We start from the raw sequence: 21,494 nt of genomic DNA, 5'->3' as shown, positions 1-21,494 counted from the left end.
CTATTTATATACAGATTTTTTTTTCTGAATGAGATGCAACTTAATTAGATTTGTGGAATTATATATCCAGCTATGTCCATATGGTGCATATTCTCTAGTGGATAATAATTGACGTATATCTAAAAAGATGAAATTTGATTTCATGATATCAGGGAGATATAAATATTTATATATATTTAATACTTTGTTTGATACTCAGGAATATGCTGTCTCAATTATTTGTGCTTTATTTCAAGATTGGTTCTTTTAGATGCGAGTATTACGGTTGTGATCGATGGTTTTGTTAATTCAGAACTGCAATATGGGTGTGGGTTTTGTGTTGGGATTTTGGGGGCGGTTTTTGTTTGTTTTGTTTTGTTTTTTAGTTTTTATTGAACATTTTGTATTTCTGCATTTTCATTAAACACTTTGTAATTCTGGAACAGATTATTTGATCCAAGTGGGTAGAGGCAGCTTCTCTGTGGTACCGCATACTCAGATTTTTTGCAGTCCAGTCACTTGGTTTCTGGAGGAAGCTTAAGGTATATTACATACGTGAAGTCCTAAGCCAATTTGGAACTGCATCTGTCTGCTTAATCCAGTTTGGAAAAAGTCTCACTTCAGACAGTGTTGTTGCCGGATTAGCCGAGATCCTTGAGATTCATACTTCCAACCGAGAAGGGTGATGTTGGCCAGTTCTCTTCTCTGGAAAATGTCTGTTGTTGGGGCCTGACATAAAATGCTTTCAGGCGCACCTGTCTGTACAGATACTATGGAGGCCTCAGCAGCTGCAAATAGGATTTGCGCATTAGAAAGATACAGTGGGACTTAAATTACCACTTACGAGACTGATTCAAGTGATGAGCAGGGAAAAATAAGGAAGCACCATTTTTTCAGTCAGTTAATAGCTTGGATTTCTTACTTTAAAATATGTTATGGTAACCTGCAGTTTCTGGATGAATACTGCCTAGCATGGACTTCATATAGAACCTAATTCAACATAAATGATAAATAATACACTTTTTTCTCCCCTTACATTTCTTGAGTTGATTTGAAGTGGGGATAAGGATTTGGCATGGCTTTAGCAATCTTCAGTTATACTCCTTCACAGTCAGTACTTGAAAGAGAAAAGAGAATCTAGCTCCTAAGATCATCTCGTTTCTGAAGTTCTTTTCTCTGAGAAAGAACAATGAAATCTCTTGTATTGTTGGGTTTGATTATTTTATTTTATTTTATTTATTTACACAAGTACATTTGCTTTGCAGGAATTCTGTTTTCATCATGTTGTCTCACCAGTGCTGGATGAGCTGAAACTTCCTGCATCTTGGGGAGAGCATGTATAAAAGGAATGACCTCATGGCCAATGTGATGGTCACCTCTGCCACTCCAGAGGTACAGTTCCTTGGTTTTTGTTAGCTCCTGTATCAAAATGGAAATCTTGGCTTCTTTCAGCTTTCACAGAAACCCTTTCCACTGCCAGTCATGTCAGTCCTTCTTACAAATGGTGTGGTATTCGACAACAGAGCAATTTTAGAACACTCCATGATTCTGAGTGGTCACAACCCTATTTTTTAATTGTTGTTGTTGATGATTACTCATTTAGATTAGTTTTAAATAGCATTTTTGATCTGTAACTCCATAACTTACAGCAGCCATTTATTATTAATGAGTTAAGAGCAATGTAATGTACTGTATAAATGGAGCCAGTCAGAAATACTCCAGTTGAATTTTTTTTAATTTACTAGTCTACTAGTAAAGAAAGTGTGTTCTAAGATTTTGTTCATTTTTAACCCTTTGTATCCTTTGGAGACTAGGTGGCTCTGTCATGCTGTTTCTAAATACTTCCTAGTTGCACATTGTGCTGCTGTGCACAGCTAACAGCCTGTGTTTGTAGGTCCAGGACAGCCAGATGAGGACTGCTTGGGAATTAGTTACCCTACTGAGTTTTTCTGTGTTTTTTTTTTTTTTCTTCTTACTTTCATGTAATATTATGATGAAATATTGTAAGTCAACTACAGTAAAGCACACATTTTAAATGTATGATAGGAGGTACTTTCTGCTTTTTAAAAAGGTAACATTTTGATGAAGTTCTTCTGTGGTTGAAAAATTCTACTTCATTTCTCAAGACAGCTGAAGAGCTGTATGAAGCAAGTTTTTCTATTGTAGTGGTGCCTTTTGCACACACAACTTGATCCTGTCAAAGCAGTTGTCCTGATTTTCATGAAACAAATCAGCTGTGAGCTGATGCTTAAAAATCTTACAACAAAACAAAAATATGTAATACAGTTGTGCCCTGCAGAAGATCATTTTCTCAAACATAGTATAAATGCCCTCAGACTAATAAAAATAGTTTTTCATTCTCTCAAGATGGGGGACACTTTGAATTGGTTTTGCAAACACACAATTTTGAAAGTCCTCTTCAAAATAATTAAAAAAAAAAAAAATTTTGCACACTGTTTTCTCAGAACAGAAATATCTGTCATAGATCAGAGCATAAGAAGTCTCCAAGATCAAACCAAAGATTCTTCTAATTCATTATTCTGCCTCTGATAGTGTCCAGTGCCTGAAAGAAGGGCACATGAGCAGTGCAAGCACAGGAAACATCCCACTGGTGCCACAGATGTTTGCAACCCAGGGACTTCCTGAGGGGAAGGTCCTGTTTGCTATCTCTCAGTGTATTTGTCTTCCATAAGCTTACCTAGTCATCTCTCTGAATCTTTTAGTTTATACAGAATCCCATAACAAGCTGTTTTTCAGTTTAACTGTATGCTGTCTGAAGACCTGTATCCTCTTACGCATTTGAAATCCATCTCTGATTTTAACTGGTCACCCCTTCTCCTGGTGTTAGATGAAGCAGAGGCCATTCCTACTTTTCTCTCACTTTGTTGGTTATTGTACTTCCTTCCCACAACCCACTGCCGTTTTTCCAGGTTGAAGATTTCTAGCATAGCCAGTCTGTCTTTGTAAAGAAGCCATTCCATACCTGTGATCATCCTTGTTGCCTTGTTCTGAAACTTTTCCAGTTCTTTGATATCCCCATTAAGGTGGAGACTAATTGTGCATATGTTTGGGTGCACTGTGGATTTCCAAAGGAGCATATTCATACTCTTATATATTTTCTCTTTTCCTTTTCCAGACATACCAAATCTTGTGAAGTCCCTTTTCAGTGCTAATTCATGTATTCTCAGTGCTTGTAACTACTGTCTTGTAACTATTTATTTATCATTGCAAGGGTAGTCTCTATGCTAGTGCTGCGTGGTTTCCTTAATGTCTTTGGAGGGAGGAACCATGTCAAAAATCTTTTGGAAGTCCATCAAGACTGTCTTAATCATGTTCCTTTACCCACATGTCTGTAGATACTGTGGCAGTGCCTCTCTTTCTCCATACTAACTTGGCAATTTCCTGATACAGCATACCTATCTGTGTTTCTATTAATTCCCCTTTATTCTCTTCCTGAGTTTGCCCAGTACAAATGTCAGACTTCCTAATGAGTAGTTCCCCAGATACTTTGTAGGGGAAAAAAAAAAATCAGCATCTCACCACCTTCTGGTTTGTTTTAAGTGAGAATTGCATGTCACAGTTAGTTAAGATGCCAGAACATTTCGATTTGACAACAGTGTTCTTAGAGTAAACAAATAACCTCGGTGAGGTAAGGGGTTAAGATTTTACGTACATATATATTTTTATTCCTTATGTAGTTTTAAGATAAGAAATAGAAAAATAATGCTGCTGTTATTGAGAAATCACATTATTCCTGAAGAAAGGAAAACGAGCCACAGGTGCCTGCATCTGAGCCCACGGGCAAAACTTCAAAAGGAAGGCAAGGCACCAATTTTTAAGGCAAGACACAGGACTATTCTAAAGTACCCTGGAGCTAACAGTGGGTTAAATTTCAGGATGTGTCAGTTTTTCCTTTTTTATAACGTTACGGATAGAGCAGCATGATTTGGATCTACCCACTCTTTATCTTGCATATTTAATTTAAAATTTTCCATTGAATATGAATCTTCAAAATCCCAACATGTTTCCTTTTGTCTGACAGCTCTTTTATCTAGTCTATAATTTTAAAAATGGCTTTCTAAAGCTGGAAATTTTATAGAGCTAAAATTGTATATCACCATAGTTTTTGCAGAAGAAAGTTAGTTGGAAACATTTGTGAACCGTGCTAAACTAAATTTTATAATTCATTGTCTGAAGCTTTTTGAAGTTCTTACATTTTCTTGCAATTTCTTTATATTTTTACACATATTTATTTTCTGAATTTGACATGAAATTCATCATTCTGCAGATAAGCCTACTATTTTTTCTTTGTAGGGTAGTAGCAGCTCAGATTCTCTGGAAGGGCGAAGTTCAGATTATGCCAATAAAAGCTACGATGCAGTTGTATTTGATGTGTTGAAAGTAACTCCTGAGGAGTTTGCTGTAAGTAGAAATGTTATTTTTGCATTTAAGCTTGTATAATATTCAGGGCTTGCAGGTTATTATAAAATACATAAAACTTTTTTCTTAAAATCTTTTAAATGAACTTCTAGTGTTCTTGAAAACAAATTTCTGATTATATAAACTTCAACAAAATGAATATGTCTTGGGATTTAATCATTCAGTATTGACCTGACACAGCATATTTGTTTTTCTGTGTAAAGCCATTTGAATGTTTTCTAGTGTTTTTGAAGACCCTAGTGTAGCTTTAAAGATATGTTCAGTTATCCACAATCTGATTCATTTTTTTCTAATTGAAACCACAAATATTCATCTTTTCTGCTGAAACATCAGTTTCTCAGAAAAAGCCGTTTCTTAAAAGCAGGGAAGAAGCTTGTAGAGAGGAAACAATTTGCGTTCCTTAATAACAAATTTTCAGTACTAAACTGAAAGCAGAACTGCAGCATAAGTCCAATACAGTTCTTGTGCCTGGCCCCTTATTTTCTAATTTATATGTTAACTTGCTGTTGAACCTAATTCAATGGTTTCGTTAATATTCTGGGCACCAAAATGATGTTTCCCTCATTCGTTGTAAGATTGTTTAATAGTCATTCACAAAAAAAGTCCTGGAGATATGCCTACATTGTTCCTAAAAGTTTGTCACTTTGGAACAAATTCTGATGAGCTTTTTAACATTCATACAAAGTACACAGAGGAGAGCTGTTGTTAGGTGAAAATATACAAATACCTTTAATTAGTTTACCCTGATCCTTGTTTTTTATTAACAGCTCAAGTAATGTTTACTGCTTCTGTTCCATCCAGAGAAGCAAATAATTTCTTTTTTCAGTAAATAATAACAACCAGTAAATTAAACGTACTATTTCTTGTTACTCAAGACTGTAGTGGTCTGTTTCAAATAACTTGGAACAGTTCAGTTGAGAAGAATGAAAAGACCCACCAGGTCTGGTTTTACTGTAGTTAGTACACTGAGCATCAGGGCAGAGATCTATGGAATATGGGATTGCGTATGGGATATAAATATTTAGAGAAAGGGAATGGAGCCAATTAAGGTCACTTCCAAATTTAGTGTGTTGCATTCCTTTTTACAATTTCGAAGCAGCAGAGGAAAAATTCCCTGGTGGTAATCAGGTACGTAATGAAAAGATCAGCAGCTTGTCACTACTGAATTTTGTTTTAACCTTTTTGGTGATTTTGATTTAACCTGTGTCTTGTTGAAATGATTACTAATTCTTGCTGAAAACTTCTTTATTAATGTCACTTAATATGGATTGCAGTCAGCTTTTTGGAGCCTCTTCTGTGCATCTTATTAGGACACGTTCCAGAAGCTGCAAACAGGCATTTGTGACTGCAGTTTTTCTAGGAGCAGAGCGAGGTCTTAATGACATCTGAGTTTGTAAATACCCTAAGATTACTCAGAGGTATAAGTCACAAAATGGATTGCTGCTAAGAGTGTTCGGCTAGGGCTTTGTGGCAAAATCTTTGACTCAGCATAATATAAAAGCAAGGAATAGTTAGTGTAAATTAACCGTTTACGGAAGGAAACTTTTTTCATGTCTGTCAAATTTTATGAGCCTTATTGACTTTTCTAGGCTGATGTCTGAAGAATCATACTAATAGTAGAAACCTTATTAAAATTATATTTAAATAGCTAGTTATTCTTAACTGGTGGAATCAAATGAGCACTTTGAGAGGGGTTTAGCAAGTTTTTGCTGTTTTGGGTTTAGTGTAACAAAATGGCCAGCAGAAAAGCTTTGCTGGGGAAAGATCCAAAGAAGCATTCTTTGACACTTTCTTTTACACATTAAATCATGTAAATAACAAAATTCCAAGCTCTGTAGGTTTACACACTCACAGTATAATTGAAGTACCTATTGATTAAATGTAATTTACATGACTTCTGAATATATAATGTCATTCGATCACTAAAGCAATTCCAGTATTTTATCACTCGGATGCTAAAAACATTCTATAAATGCTTCCCCCCCCCAAAATCACTGGCTTTGAAACAGTGTTACAATGTCTTATCAGGGCATACTTATCAGTGACTGAAAACCTGTGTATGACCCCTTAAAGCATATTCCAATCATAACTAATTAATACATCATAATGCTATTGCCCTTCAACCCAGTGAACATAAAATGTGTGCTGCTTTCTGCATGAAGGGCAAGTAATTCTTCCTGCTATTTCTGTTACGGCAATAAAGGGCCCAAACAGTAGGGCTCTCAAACGCAGATTTTTCCTCTTAGACTGCTGCAGGTACTGAAAACCTTCGCTTAGTTACAGCTGGTAAACATAAGAAAATACGATGATGTTTTATCACTCAGGATGGTGATGGTGGAGTTTCTGCTTGTAGAGTTTCAGCCTGGACAGGGGAGGCCAAATTCAGGGCTGGTCAGTTCTGGTCTAGGGAGAAAATGTGACTGTGTGGTTTGTGATTACTAAAGGGCAGACGTAAATACATGTTTGCTCTCTGTATTGCATTATTTAAATTTTCTCTTTGTTGCAGAGCCAGATTACATTGATGGATACACCAGTATTTAAAGCTATACAGCCTGAGGTAGGTTTTCTTAAACTATCTGCTTACATCTTTGGAATTCAGTGCCCAAGGAAATGTAACTGTTAAATAATGCTTTTTCATTGAAAAATGCTCAAGTTCTTGCACTGCACTAATATTCTTCTAAGCTTATTCCTTGTTAGCACTGTGAATCTGTAACCCAGTCTGATTTACTTCGATTTTTCATCTGTAGCCAAAAGACATGACTATGTTTTTTTGGAGGTCTTCCTGTCCTGCTTTGTGTTGGGATTTCTTCAGGATAAATTTATCAAACGTCAAAATTCTCTACTCTCCTTTCTGCTCCTGTTTTTCAGTTCACATCTGATTTCAGAGTTTGAGTTATGCCTCTAGTCATAACCTGCATCAGCTGCTTGGTAAACCTTTTAATTTTTGTACTGTTATGTTCAAGATTCAATTCTGAGGGAATAAATCAGCGCAAACCCTTAAAAGTTAATAATTGTGTCCTTTAGTTTTTTAACTTTTTAAGAAAGACACAGAAGGAAACTTGCGGCCTGTTGAGAAAAGGCAATCAAAGTTGACATAGACATTTGAAAATCAGAAATAAGAACTTCAAAAATAATGAAGGTAGCTATCAGAATATGTTACATTTAGATAAAAATGATATGCTGTCTCGGTATTTTGATGAAATACATTTATTTTCTGCAAAGGGTGCGAGAACTGTGTGTTTCCAGCTTTAAGTTCTTTAATGTAAGAACATGTCCTTAGATCCATTATGGTTTATTGTCATCTTGTGCATAGGGGGAATGTCATGAATACATAAAGGAGAAAAAAAATCCCCTGTAATATTGGTGGAACTGATTTTTTGACAACATCAGAAAGGGGAGCCCAGTTTAGAAGGTTCTTAGTAGAAGCTCAGTCCATTTAATTTGGTCACTAATAAAACAACTTGTTTATTACAGTGGTTCAGAGACATTAGCAGCCTTCTATTTTGAGAAAGTATAGGAAGGAAAATAAAAATTCATCTGTCCTTCCTGTCAGATAAATTAATTTTGTTTCAAGAACACCAAGATGGTTTTGTAGCTGAAAACACTTTCAGGCTTCTGAAATTACTTGTGTTCTCCAGGCAGTTGGGGAGCCTTGTCTTTACTGTGGGGAAAAAAATGGCAAATGAGCAATGCAATAAGAAACCAGCAATATCCGTAGAAAAAAATTCGTTAACACAAAAATATCAGTATTTACAAATGTATATGTACATACTTTTTCATGAGAAAATTTTGCTAAGGTAAACATCAGTTAGAACAAAATGGAGGTTTCACCAAAAGCAGAGGTAGTGTGATACTCTGGGGAAATGAGTGAATACAAAATAAAATACAAAACTGTAGGTGTTCATATTTAAAGTGAATTTTGGATTTGCTTTAATTTCTATGAAATACCTATGCCATAGAATTTTATAGCAAAATAAAATACTGATGCTGTTCTTTTCCTTTGCCGTTGCTTCATTTCACCTTTTGGAAATGAAATTTCCTGAAGTGTTACTCTGATTGGCAGATAGATGTAACTTAGTGACAAATGATCAGAAAAAAACTAACGTATTTTCGGCTTCTGCTAGAATACAGGTCTGTGTATAAGTAGTGGTTGCCATAAACTATTAGTTTTTAATTGTATTTTCTGACTTTCATCTTACTGGAATTGCCAATATAATTTAATGGTTTGTTTGCCAGAAATAAACAACTGTTTCTATGCTGAAATTCTGCAGGCTGTAGGACTAGGTTTTAAAGCAAGATATAATCTGTGTATTTGTCGTCTACCTGCCTCTTGTTATTAGGTTTAGACTAAGAAGGTTAAAATTTTCTGGTCAGATCAAATATTAATGTATAACCTGTAACTGTCTGCATTTGTTTGAGGCCTGGTAGCCTTTTAAATTAAGTTTGTGTATTCGTTCTTCTGTGTCCGTAAGCTTGGATACCCTTTGATAAACAACTCCTCTGAGGCTTGCGGGGTTTCACGTAGATGACTGGCTCTGACACTGTTGATGGGCAGATGGTCGTCTGCCATTTTACACCAGAACTCTGCCTCATCAGATCTTCCTTTGGTGTCCTTGTATTGCATGGAAAAGGAAAGGCCAATATTCTGGTTGAATTCTGTGTTTCCTGATGTACTTGTTTTATTACGTTATGAGGAAGGCAGAGTTACGGTCCCTGCTTTTCCTTTCATACTTGCGTGTGCAAGGTGGTCACAATTGCTCTGCAGAATCAGCCTTTGTACGCAGGAAGCGGTGGTAAACACACTGGGGTGTGAAGAGGAGTGGATGCTTCCAGTTTCCTCTGCTAGAAAGGAGGCATGAAAAAAGCGTGGAGAGGTTGAAATGGTTTGCTAGATGTCACGTAGCTAAGTTCCGGGGCAGAAATGTGCACAGAGGTTTCCTTAGTCGGCAGCCATGGGGCTGGCTGCCTCAGTGAGTTATCTGTTGTTGAATTTTGTGTTTGGGGGAAGAGCATTATATTAGTTTTTCTTCAGGTTTTAGTCTTTAACTTGAGCTTATACATGGAAAGACTTAAGATTTTAGAGTTCTGATTGCCAAGTCTTACCTCAAACACACAAACATCCTTTAAACCTAGCACTTGCTGTGGCTTTTTTCTGCTTTTCAATTGAGCTGTTACTAAAAAACACATCTGCATGTTACTTTGAAGAGTTCAGTAAGAGGATGTCCGATTAAGAATCCTTTGTTCTCCAGCGGGAATAACTATGCTTGCATTCTAGATTTCTATGTAACTTTTTAGTTGTTTTGTTTTGGGGAGCGGGGGAGTGTTTGTTTTTTTGTTTTTTCTCCCAAAGTCCTGGAAATTGCAATCTTCACAGATTTTGGGGTTTTCTTGCACACTTGATTGGAAAGTTTCTTGCAACTGTGTGCCTTGAGGAAATTGCCTGCATCCTTCGGATAAAGTGTAATAAGAGAACATAGTATGTTTTAGCAGTATTAAAAAAAAAAAAAAAATTAGCAGGGCCATGTTGGATCACTTATTCTTATCAACCTTCATATTCAGTCCAAACTTTAAACCTAGTCAAATGATTTTTCCATACACAGGATTTTCCACTGTTGCTCGCTTAGCCCTCTGGCAACTGCTTAATATCCTTAGGTTACTGACCTCATCCGCTTTTCTGACAAAGCGTAAATTTTGCTGTCCCTAGTAGAGCGACTGAGATTTTTCCATGTAAACATATAATTTCCAGACTCTTAAGACCAGCCATGCACCGATCACGTGGAGAATCTGCGTCTTGACAGATGCGAAATGGCGTTTTTATCTGCAGGCAGCTTAAATGCTGGAAGACTGGGATACAAAGTATATTTGGAACTGGAAATGCTTTTCCTGGTGCTCACACAGGAACATGCAGACCTCCACATCTCGAGAGTGTGTTCTATTTATCAGAATGTACAAAGTCCTTTTCAGAGTCAGAATTCTCTTTGGCTGACTCTGCCTTTTCATGTGAAGGCATCTAAAGTTAACAGCATGCATTTGGAAAGTTGAACAACATTTTGATTGAAACTGAAATTTGTGGTTCTGAAAACAGAAGAGTGATTTAGAACTGGTGTTATGGAGAACTCATTGCCAGTATGTATGTATCTGCCGCTTGTCAGATCTGAATATAAAGACTGTATAGATATGTGGTAACTTGAATCTGTAGTAAAAAGAGCCAGGCTGTCTAAATATACTTGGAACTGCCTGAAATAGCTATTGGAAAATGGACACTTTCTTTCTGGCTAAATCAAATTTCTAGTTATAATTTCAAATTTCTTTTGATGCACAATTTCATGCAGTTTATTTAAGGAGAAAATAATTAATCTGCTTTTTAGCTCTTCTGTTTGCTTTATACTTCCCACAGGAATTTGTACTATTTATTTTGCAGTTTAGGTGAAAGATTATTTTTTGCCATAGAGCACTGGGATTTTATTATGCATTGAAATTGATTAGTTGGGGTACTACAGAATTTGTGATTTTTCTTATTATTTTGAACTGGGTTGACTTTGAAGCAGTCACCGTAATGAAAGAGCATTCAGAAATTTGTTTCATATACTGTGACTGAAGTATACAGCCTACTTTTGCTTTATTAGCACCAAAATGTTGATCTATATTTTTAGGTACATGCCACACTTCAGTCAAGTCTGGCTAAACTCTTATGGCTTAAAAAACAGCCAAAAAAAAATCAAAACCCAAAGTAAAACAAAGAGTTCTAACCCCACCCTTCTGACCAGAAGACCTTCAGACTGAAGCCTGTTACTGTCCGGTCTTTTTTCAAATCATAGATTCTCTTGGTCTGAGTATCATATACAGAGATTTTGGGGTTTTTAAAACTGGTTTGTTACTACTGTAAACAATAATAGTACAGTTCCAAAATTGTGTTCTTCAAATGCTTTAGATCTCACATTTTAATAAAATTAGAGATTGAATATGGTAAACTGTGGTGTATTCATGGAAGTTTTACTAACTGTAATAATGAGAATGACATTCAGGAGTAATAACTAGGTTACCAGCTCTAGTGTCACAGCTGAGTTTTGTACTCTTTAACTACTTCTAATATTGCTTATTGATATGTTTAACTTCAGTTTTGAACCAGATAAGAGTATTTACCAGCAGAGTCTTTACTTTTGTGTCTGCTGATTTGCTCATAGGAGGGAACCCTGGACTGAAATAATCAATGCAGAACGAAACTTCAGAGACATGAGTTGTGGCTGATTGCTTGGTCCTTCTGTATGTGTATATTAATAATGATGCCTATTTTTTCTAGTATCAGGAGAATATACAAATCACATCATTTAAATACATCAGGAACGCACGCAAGTGGTTAGATTAGTTGTCATTGAATCAGTGCCTTGGATTGGTTTTAGCAGTTATCTGACAGATGCTGCTGTCGTGTATCAGTTTTTACACTCTTAAACGTTTTTAAACGTTACTAATTTTTAAGGCAGTTTTTAAATGTGTTTCCTAGGAACTAGCCAGCTGTGGATGGAATAAGAAAGAAAAACATATCCTCGCTCCAAATATTGTTGCCTTTACTAGGAGGTTTAACCAGGTAAATGATTTGATTACTGTGATGAACAGGTACTGTTTGACATTTGTCTTCGAGTATAAAGTTAAATAGAACTACTCCTATGAATTAAAACTTAAGAATATTTCTCTAAATGATGATTAAGATTTTAAAATGACAGTTCCTGTTTTCAATTGCTTTGTCCACATTTTCATGTTGTTCCTCTAGACCATTGGTTCCTAATTATTAGTTCCTAATAATTTTTGCTGATGTGTCATTGTACAACATTAGCAATTTTTTTCCTTGTTTTTCTGGGTTTCGCTAGCTCATTCAGTTATCTTAGTGTTGTCTCACTTCTCTACCTACTTATATCCAGTGGTGTAATGCTTTTGGGTAATTGCAGCTCTACAGAGGAGAATTCATGGGATCAGAACTCTCTTCTTTCCTTACCCTGTTTTCTCCCTGGAGCATCATGAAAGTTTACAAACATTTCATCTAATAAAGTGCTTTTTTGGTATATAAATTGAGTTATATGTGTTTTACTTTATAGGTCAGTTTTTGGGTTGTACGAGAAATATTAACAGCACAGACCTTAAAAATAAGGGCAGAAATATTGAGCCATTTTGTGAAAATAGCTAAAGTAAGTGCAAATTTCTTGTACTATCATTCAAAATCTTATTTCCTTTTTGTTTGTTTCTGCACTACTCCTATGAACCATTGTTGGATTACAGAGGGTAACGTTCTTTTTTTAGCATATCAGCTATATTGTACCACATGGATAAGGTAAAAGTATGACATCCGTTGTTTTTACTTGGTTAAATAAAACTACCCAGTTCAGTGTGACTCGTCTTGTACCTTTGCCTAACAATTTTAAAAGTGGTTTGTCTTGTTGATGGCCATCTATGTGTTGCCATCACTGAACATGGTTGTAAATTGTTCTGGTTTTTGTCTCCCCCCCTGTTCAAACTTAACTTTTATGAAAATAAATCCCTTGCTTCTAAAATGGCTGTTGAGACTTGTATTCCTACTTGTAACACGTAGTTGCTGGTATAAAGTACCACTTTTAAAGCTCAGTTATTGTAATGAGTTTGAGGACTGCATTTTACAAGTTATTCTTAACTTTTTAAAAATATATATTTATTAAAAAAAATATTTTTCTGCTTCATGTCATGTGGTCATTTTGTATGACCTTGTGTGACACTTACTAATATTAGTAAGAATCCAGGACTTGGATCAAAGGCCTGAATGCTGATCTTGTACATGTGAAATTGTGTGTGTGTAGGTAATAAGAATAATATTTAATATTTTCTGTTTAATACAAAATATTTTTTTATTGTGAGTATTTCTAATCAGTTCACTTAGCAGTTTTGTGCTTCTGCAGAAGATAATGTATCTGAATAAGTTCTTGGCACAAATGCATAGTCCAAGTACTAGGAGAATGGTCAACTTGGAGGTGCTAGGTTGTTCTTAGAAATAAGAGGTGGTTTGTTTTTTTTCCCTGCAAAAAGAAAAACACTGCCCTCTTTTTCTCTTTTTCTCTTTTCTTTTTTTTTCTTTCCTCCTTTTCCCTCAATAAAATCCAGATCTTCCTCAACTTCTCCTGAGCAATGAGTAAATCGATCACTGAAGGATGAAACCAGCCTATTTTTAAGATTTATGAAGAAGCTACATGACAGCAGTTCTCATTTTTTTTTCTGTCTTTCTGGAACTATGTTGTAGGAACTTTGTCATCTAAGACAGCTTTGTTCCAAAGCACTGTCTCTTGAGATCAATGTGTTTTGAGTAATTGTCAACACAGAGTGAATTTAAAGTACGTTGAAGTGAGGAAAATTTGTCCTGTAAAACAGATTACAAAATAAAAAGTTGTATTAATTCTGAAAGGGTCATCAGCATCTTTGATGTTTTTGGAGAGATTAAATTTTTAATTTCCAAAATTATATTAGTTTTCAACAACAGTGCATCAAATAATGTTTTCATATTTTCTGTTCCTGAAGGAACAGCCTTAGAAAATAACAAATTCAAATTAAATACAGTTTGTGTTCTCACAGCTGAAACGCCTTTTGTTTTGAGGGTTGTATTTGGAAAGTTTGCAACTTTTAAAGTGGTCTTAAGAATTTTGCACATTGACAGCATTGGATAATGTTGTTGTCTGCAGTCATTGATGAAAACTTTGTATTTTATTAATAAAAAAATTTGTATTTTATTAATGCAACTTTCAGATTAATTATTCCTGCTTCCCTTTTTGAGGTGCTAAAAGTTGTTATACCCTTTTTTCAGAAACTTCTAGAACTGAATAACCTTCATTCTCTTATGTCCGTGGTGTCAGCACTGCAAAGTGCGCCTATCTTCAGACTGACCAAAACCTGGGCTGTAAGTCATTCCTTGACCGTTGTCTTTTCTGTCTTGTTTGAATTCTGAGGTTTTCTGAACTCTTCTGAATTGTCGAATCACATGCTCTGGAAGAAGATATTATATAAGATATTATATTCTTGGGTTTTTTTCCTATAAGAGTTTCTTGTTTCCTGTCTGTTCTAGAAGCCACTGATATATATATATGCTCAAGAGGACTTTAGTTGATATGTAATCTGAAAAGACCTTCGTGTAGAGTGTGTGTCACTCTCCCATTATCCAAATCATTGTGTGTGTTGTTAATGCATTGCCTAAAAGGAAAGGAAGAAGTAAGACTTATTACAAATATGGAAGCATTATTTTTGTGATTATTGTACAATGCCTTTCAGTTTTCATTTATTTTAGAAATTAAAAGCATTGAAATTTCCATTTTCAAAATTTCTTCTCTTGAGGGCAGAATTCTCCTTTAAATTTGGTGTAAGTTCTGCTATTTCTTTAAAGTGGAATACACAATTATAATCTAGTCTTGCTCTATATAATCTTTAAATATACAAAGGATTAGGTAATTCTCATTAATTTAGTATTCCACCCAGTGTGAATCACACTAACTGTTCAGAACTGATAGATATAGATGGTTATACTTAACTCTTTTACCTAAGCATGTTATGTCTTTAAAATGCCTGTAACTTTTTTATGGTCTGATTGCTCAGAATTAGGTTATAGTCTAATAAAAATGTAAGTGCCTGCTGTTTTGAGCAGCGTGATGAAGTTGGAACTTAAATAGGGAAGATCACTCACGTGTGAAACCAAGTGTGTGAATAATTCATTGCAGGACTTCGACCTAAAGAGGTGTAAAGCTCTTTGTAGGCACAGTAGTTCAAAAATCCACTACAGTGCAGAGTTTGGGCCTCACTGAGTTCTCAGTGCTGTTTAGAAAGAAAACAGCAAAATTATTCTGAAATCTTTTCGCTCTTACGTTACTTTTTGTTAACAGCTGTTACCTAACTATGGTGTGGTGCTGCAAAGGGCATCAGGGCTCCCATGTACAAGGCTGTGTTACTGATGACTCCTGTCAAGCCTATCCTGTTCTGAGCAAGACCAAATGAAGCAGTTCACTCATGCATATCCATTGCAGTATTTTTTTATAACAATGGGCAGACTTGCAGTTCTCTAGAAAGAGAACAGGTAGGCTTATGAGCTTTGTAGTACAAGAGTTGGAATTTTAGAGAGGAAGAGGTGTATTAAGAAATGTGCTATGGAACAGCCATCTGTTGTCAGAAGATACAATCTCATGAAGCCAGCGTATGGTCCCATAATTCTCCACTCATTCTGACTCAATTGGCTTTTACAATCATCTTAAAAATATTGCTGGTGTTTCTAAAAGCAGCTGAAATAGGGGATGTGTTTTTATAGGTACAGTTGTGTATTTTGTGTTTACTTTTCAATCGTCTGTCACTTTAGTATCTTTTGCATTGCTAATTTTTTTCTCATTTTCTGTCCAGTAATAGAAAACAGAGATTTAAATATCATAGTGATTTACTTTCCTTATACTTTTTTCCAAAAAGTTTTGTCGTACTTTTAATAAGGCACCATTGAAATGGCACGGTTTGCATTTATTTAGAGCATTTTCTATTGCCATTTCTACTTTCAAATTCAAGAGGATTTTTAGCAATTCTCATAAACTATGAGAATGTTGGTGACTGTACAGTAACATATTTTTCCTCTAAAAATTTAATATTGCTGAGGTTATTCAAAACTCTGAGGTAGTGATATGTGGATCCTTGATAAACTATTCAGAAATAATATTTGTTCATAGCTTAAAAGGCAATTAAGCATTAAGTCTTTTCTTATCAGGCAGCACATTTTCAAACATGCTGCTGATTTGGGTGATGATGATGAATTTAATCTTGACTATGCTTTCTTTACTGTGGCTGATTCAACAAATTATTATATGTTGTTTTTGTGCGGATTCGTCTTTCAAAATTTTATGATGTCCTTTTTTTCTGTGTAGCTTTTGAATCGCAAAGACAAGACCACCTTTGAGAAGTTAGACTATTTACTGTCTAAGGAAGATAATTATAAAAGGACACGAGAGTACATCAGAAGCTTAAAAATGGTTCCTACTATTCCATATTTAGGTGAGTGTGAACAATTGCCTTATTTATCTGTAACTCGTTTTGGCTGACAAGCACTAATGTAGCATGTTGTGCACCTAAAGAACTCTGTATAGGAGGTGTGATTCACTTCATATTTACAAAAATTAGATCTGGTGGAGATTTTTAAGCTATACAGTGTCTAGGATCTCTGACTTGTAGAAGTTTTGTGCATTGTTGACATCTGAAACTACAAGTATGTCTTTTGTTTACTGTCCTTTTGACATCTTCACAATTTACAAGAGCATTGTGTTTCAGAAGTGTCTTTGAGTACAGCATGATTTAAGACCTCGTTCCTGTAGCTTTCATGTTTGCTGGACTGTTTTTTCAGATACCTCATAACTTAGTATCTCTAAACTGTAGTTGTTGGTTTGTCTCAGTTTCCTGTAAATGCTTTGGAGACATACAAACTGAATAGTCAGTTCAGTTGATTGACTTGTCTTTTCAGTATTGCCTTGTATTACTCATCTAGACGCATTATATCGTTATTTCCCCAATGGCTCTTTAAACTCACAAATCCTGCCCATTACTGAACTGTGCTAGCATTCCTGAAGAACACTGTAAAAACCAGATTCCTGTTAAATAAGGCCACTGAGACTTTCAAATGTCTTTCTAGTGGTGGGGTTTTTAAAAGAAAGAGTTAATCTAGGAAGTATTTAACCATGTTTTCTCTAAGCTATATAATAGAAACAATAAGATCATTTATTGTAATTATTTTCTAGTGCCCAAGACAAAAACAGTGCTTTGTCTATAGCAGTCCACGCATGCAAAGCATGGTCCTGGTGAAGTAATTATTTTGAACTTTCTGTAAATAGGACTTCCAGAAAAAATATATTTTTTAAAAAGAAATCAAATTAAGTCTAGAATTTCCATCACAGACAGTCAGCACAAGTCACTAATACTTGATGAAGTTATAAGCAGCAGAACACAGCATAAAGAGATGTTTTAGACATTTTAAAGTATTGGTATAACCACAAACTCCACTTCTACTGCAACTTTTTACTTCATCTAACATAATTCTGCCTTGTGCTTCCGCCACATGAACTCCACAAAATCAAATGTTAAATACACCTTTACTTAAAGTACTAGGAATGGCTATTATTCCTACAGGAATTCCAGTTAATGATCTACAATTACAGTCCCACATAGGAGAAGAAAACTTAAGTATTCTAGGAATGATAGATAACAGTTCTTAGAGAACCGTGTTGTATTCGTAGAAGGCTTCTCATCATTGTGATACTACTTAGCATGAGCAAACCCAACATATTCATAGAATTTCAAAAAGGTGTAAGAGGAGAACTCTTCACTTTTTTCATAGACTTTTTAGCACCACAAGCTTATTTGTAGTCTTAAAGTATTCAAGGGACTACAAAAAAAACCCTTTATGTGGATGTGTAAGCACTCAAACGAATCAGTAGCTTAATCTAATTTGTAGTAGGCTTTTTAGAATCTTCATCCCTTTGCTTTTTTCACTGTTATTCTGTTGATTTAGTGCATATACTTCAGAAAAAAACCATGACACATGGTATTGTGTTTATTTCAAATGGTTTGGAGATGGGTTTTTTATTCCCCTACCCCCCCTAAGCAAGGGGTATGGATCTGTAAAGGTAAGATCCTTTCCACGTTGTCATTTCCAGAACTGCTTTCGTTCTTTACCAAGAGGCAGAGAAGAAAATAGATGCGCCAAGCCTTGTTGACAGATACATTGTCATGAATAGCCTGATTGAAAAGCTGAAAAGGCAGTTTATTAGGTTAGGACGTAGAGGATATGAACAATTGTTGGGAATATTTTACTTACTGTATTTGTATATATGAAGTGGAAGACAGGCTTAAATTCAGGACTGTAAAGATTTCATGCATTTGTGTACTATTTGTATACAGCTGTCCTGCCAGTGAGTCTATCAAGCTGTCTTCATCCTTCTTTGAAGGAGTGAACTTTGAATTCAGGCTTGGTTTGATTCTGGTCAAGGTTAAAATAATAAAATGCTGTATCTTTTCTGCTAATCTTCTCTTCAAGGTTGTTTGCATAGGTCCGAAAAGGCTATGTCTACATGACATACCAAAGCTCACCTCATTTATTTCAAGCATGTTCAAAATTGTCGTCTGGACAGACTTTTCGTATCGTGCAGCCTCTTTGCATTAAGCCTTTCTTCAAGACAGCAGTTTTCCTAGTGCTTACAGTTGATGGTTGCTTTTGTATTGGCTTTGTGTTTATGCTGCTTTTCTGTTCTTTTTTTTTTTTTTTTGGCTGAAGAATCGAAGTCTTGGTAGCTTTAATGAGTGCTGAAAGCAGAATTTTGTTTCTTCCTTGTGGGGCTTTCTCATTAGATGTGCATAAAATACACCTCACTCTTTATCTGCATCCGTAATGAACAATGCATATGTCTGGAGAGCATCTCTAGCTGGAAGTTTGAGGGGAAACAAGGTCCTGGTTTATCTGATGATCCTTAATGAATTTACAAAGCAATAGGGTCCATATGTTCTGCATGGATGAGATAAATGCCTGATAAGAATTGTCCCAGGTACCTCCCTATATTGTACTCCAGCATCAACTGTAGTGTTTCTTTGAGTATTCTAATAGTCTCTTAGATGGTTCTGTTTATGTTGTGCAATTGAGGTACCTCGACAAGCCCTGTAAGGTTCTCACTTGTGGATCCCTGAGGATTCCAGGACACAGATTAGTTGGTGCTGCGTCCTGAGGGAAGATTTTAGAAGATTGTAATGGTAGCTAAGCTAGGTCTTAAGCCCCAGAGTTTATTACACAACATGAACGTGTAGCGGGAGAATTTTAAACACTTTTTCTGCAGAAAGTTGGAATGATTGCTTAAAATTTGTACTTAGTCTACAAGAAATATATAAGAATTAAAAAAAAAGTATGTTTCTAAAGTAAATAAAATGGGTCTGTTTGCTTTCTTTCAGTCTCAGAAACAGTTTTTGGTGATAGTCTTCACACATCTCATACTTACTACTATGTACTAAATTCTACAGAAGAGAGGTTTTTTTTTTTGAAGACTTTGTTATATGGCCGCAACAAAACAAGAAGTCTGAACAAGAGACCCATGTGTTCACAGGCATATATAGGTGTTTAACAGCCTTCAGAAAGTATCTAAGAGTAAGACACATATGTATTTCTGAGAACCTGCCTAAATTGTGCTTTTACTCATACTTTTTCTCTACTGTCCTGAAGCATTAGTTTATCTACTAGGTCAAGAAAGTGTGCAAATCATATTTAAAAGTAAAACTTTCAACAAAGACAAAAAATGAAGTTCTGTCATTGGTATAACTTGCAGATTTTGAAAAAATCTGTCCAATTTGCTTTACCAAACAGACCTTTTAGAAAAATAAAAATCAGGAAAGGGTATTCATGAACAACTTTTGTACACAAGAGAAGATGCGTACGTACTTTTGGAAGGAGTATTTCTCTCCGGTGCTAAATAAATATATGTGTAGTTCAACTTGAAGATGTATTAAAAAAGAGACCTAAAGTTAAAATGCTGTCCAGTGTTGATATTCTCCTTTGCTTTTGTGACACATACAAAGTAGCCATTTGAAAAACTGGGGGTTTTGTCAGTATTTCACCTGGGAATATTTCTGCACCCAGGTGGTGGTTACTGAACGCAGCCCCAGTGGCTTCGAGATGCTCTGCGCTCTCTGGTCTGTGTCGTCTCCACGGGAAGCACCAGACCTACTCTCCTGTCAGTGAGGCATTTGTGACTTTAAAGTTTACCAGTGGGAAAACTGAGGTTTTGTTTCTGTTAAATCCTTCACTTTGCTACAAAGATGGTAAACAAAGAACTCTAGAAATAGCAAAATCTTTTCAAATAGGACACCCAGTAGAGCATCCACAGATTATATATGCTTGCTACACTGCGTTTTTCTTTTATCACGTAAGTTCTGATTCAGATTCAATTTGAATTCAGAAAAAAAACCAAACCCAAAATAAAAACCACCAAAAAACCCCACCAGAATTCAGAAAATATTTTTAAAAAAGAAGAGCTCAGGAAATTTTGGTATGTTTTGTGAAGAAACTGCGTTATATGTTCATACAATGAACTATTTTCTGGCTTTATTAGTAAATCAGGATGATGCTAAGCTGGAGCTAAAAAGGGTAAATGTTTTTATATTGCTGAACCTGGATAACTAGAGCTCAAGAATTCTGCATAGACTTCCTGGGCCAGAATTCCTGTCTTCGTACTAGTGACCCTCAGTGGATTTCTCTTCCGTGAACTCATGCGCTCTCTCTTTTAAACGTGTGTAAACTCCTTGCATCCACAGCACCCAGCTGGGAAGGATTTCCTCAGCTCTGTCCAGTACCACATTCTTTTGCTTGATTTGAGCGTGGCATTTGCTACCTTCCCTAGATAAAACCTACCTTGTTCTTTATGCAACTTCTTGAGGCTACTCCTGACATTATGGACTTCAGTCGTTATCTCTGTTGTCTTCACACTAAATCTTCAGTTACATCCCTTCCAAAAGGAAGAGTCCCTGGATTACTTGATCATGCCTTGTACAGATGCCACTTGGCATCCTTGACAACCTTCTGTGGCAGCGCTTCAGTTCCGTATCCTTTTTTAGGGGAAGAGGGTGCATGTGAACTGCACGCAAAATTCAACATAAAAGTGCATGTCAGATTTATACCATGGCTTCAAAAAGTTTTTTGTGTCCTGCTTAATAATTTCTAACATTCTGTTAGCTCAAAGTTTAGTAGCAATCAAAAAAGCAAGTTGTTTTCAGGAACTGTTTATTGTAATCCCAAGATCTTGCCTTTATTGGCAATTATTTGTTCTTTTCATTTTATATGGAAAGTCAGGACTTTTCCCCCTCTGTATATATCACTGTCTATAGATTTTTCATCTTCTTACTGTCTGAGCAGTCTGTTTCATAAATCCGTCTGCATTTCCTCTCAGTCAGCCCCTCTCTTTGCTCCCTCAATTAGTTAATATCAGCATATTTTTGCTCCATTGTTCACTCCCATTTTCAGGTCACTTATGAATACGTTGAACAGCAGGAGTCCCAGCACAAATTCCTGTGGA

General features: G+C 35.7%; 1 protein-coding gene across 14 annotated transcripts in view; it reads left to right on the top strand.

Annotated features, from left to right (window-relative positions):
* The window catches only part of RALGPS1 (Ral GEF with PH domain and SH3 binding motif 1), a 136,579-nt gene that overhangs the window by 41,562 nt on the left and 73,523 nt on the right, over window positions 1-21,494 (top strand). For 13 of the 14 annotated variants that reach the window (XR_008580012.1, XR_008580010.1, XR_008580011.1 and 10 more), the window contains 7 exons: window positions 1,245-1,371; window positions 4,294-4,401; window positions 6,926-6,976; window positions 11,921-12,004; window positions 12,510-12,599; window positions 14,237-14,329; window positions 16,320-16,446. Coding sequence is in view for 11 of the 14 variants with exons in the window: in XM_054848797.1 (XP_054704772.1) it covers window positions 1,315-1,371; window positions 4,294-4,401; window positions 6,926-6,976; window positions 11,921-12,004; window positions 12,510-12,599; window positions 14,237-14,329; window positions 16,320-16,446 (610 nt within the window). In the remaining 3 variants the exon portion in view is untranslated. Of the gene's footprint in view, window positions 1-1,244; window positions 1,372-4,293; window positions 4,402-6,925; window positions 6,977-7,287; window positions 7,348-11,920; window positions 12,005-12,509; window positions 12,600-14,236; window positions 14,330-16,319; window positions 16,447-21,494 lie in introns of those variants that run through there. The other variant, XM_054848803.1, reaches the window with a different exon arrangement.

Source organism: Grus americana, chromosome 20 (genome assembly GCF_028858705.1).
Source record: "Grus americana isolate bGruAme1 chromosome 20, bGruAme1.mat, whole genome shotgun sequence".
NCBI lineage: Eukaryota > Metazoa > Chordata > Aves > Gruiformes > Gruidae > Grus > Grus americana.
Note: the sequence above shows the minus strand (reverse complement) of the source record. Positions and strands in the feature narration are given on the sequence as shown.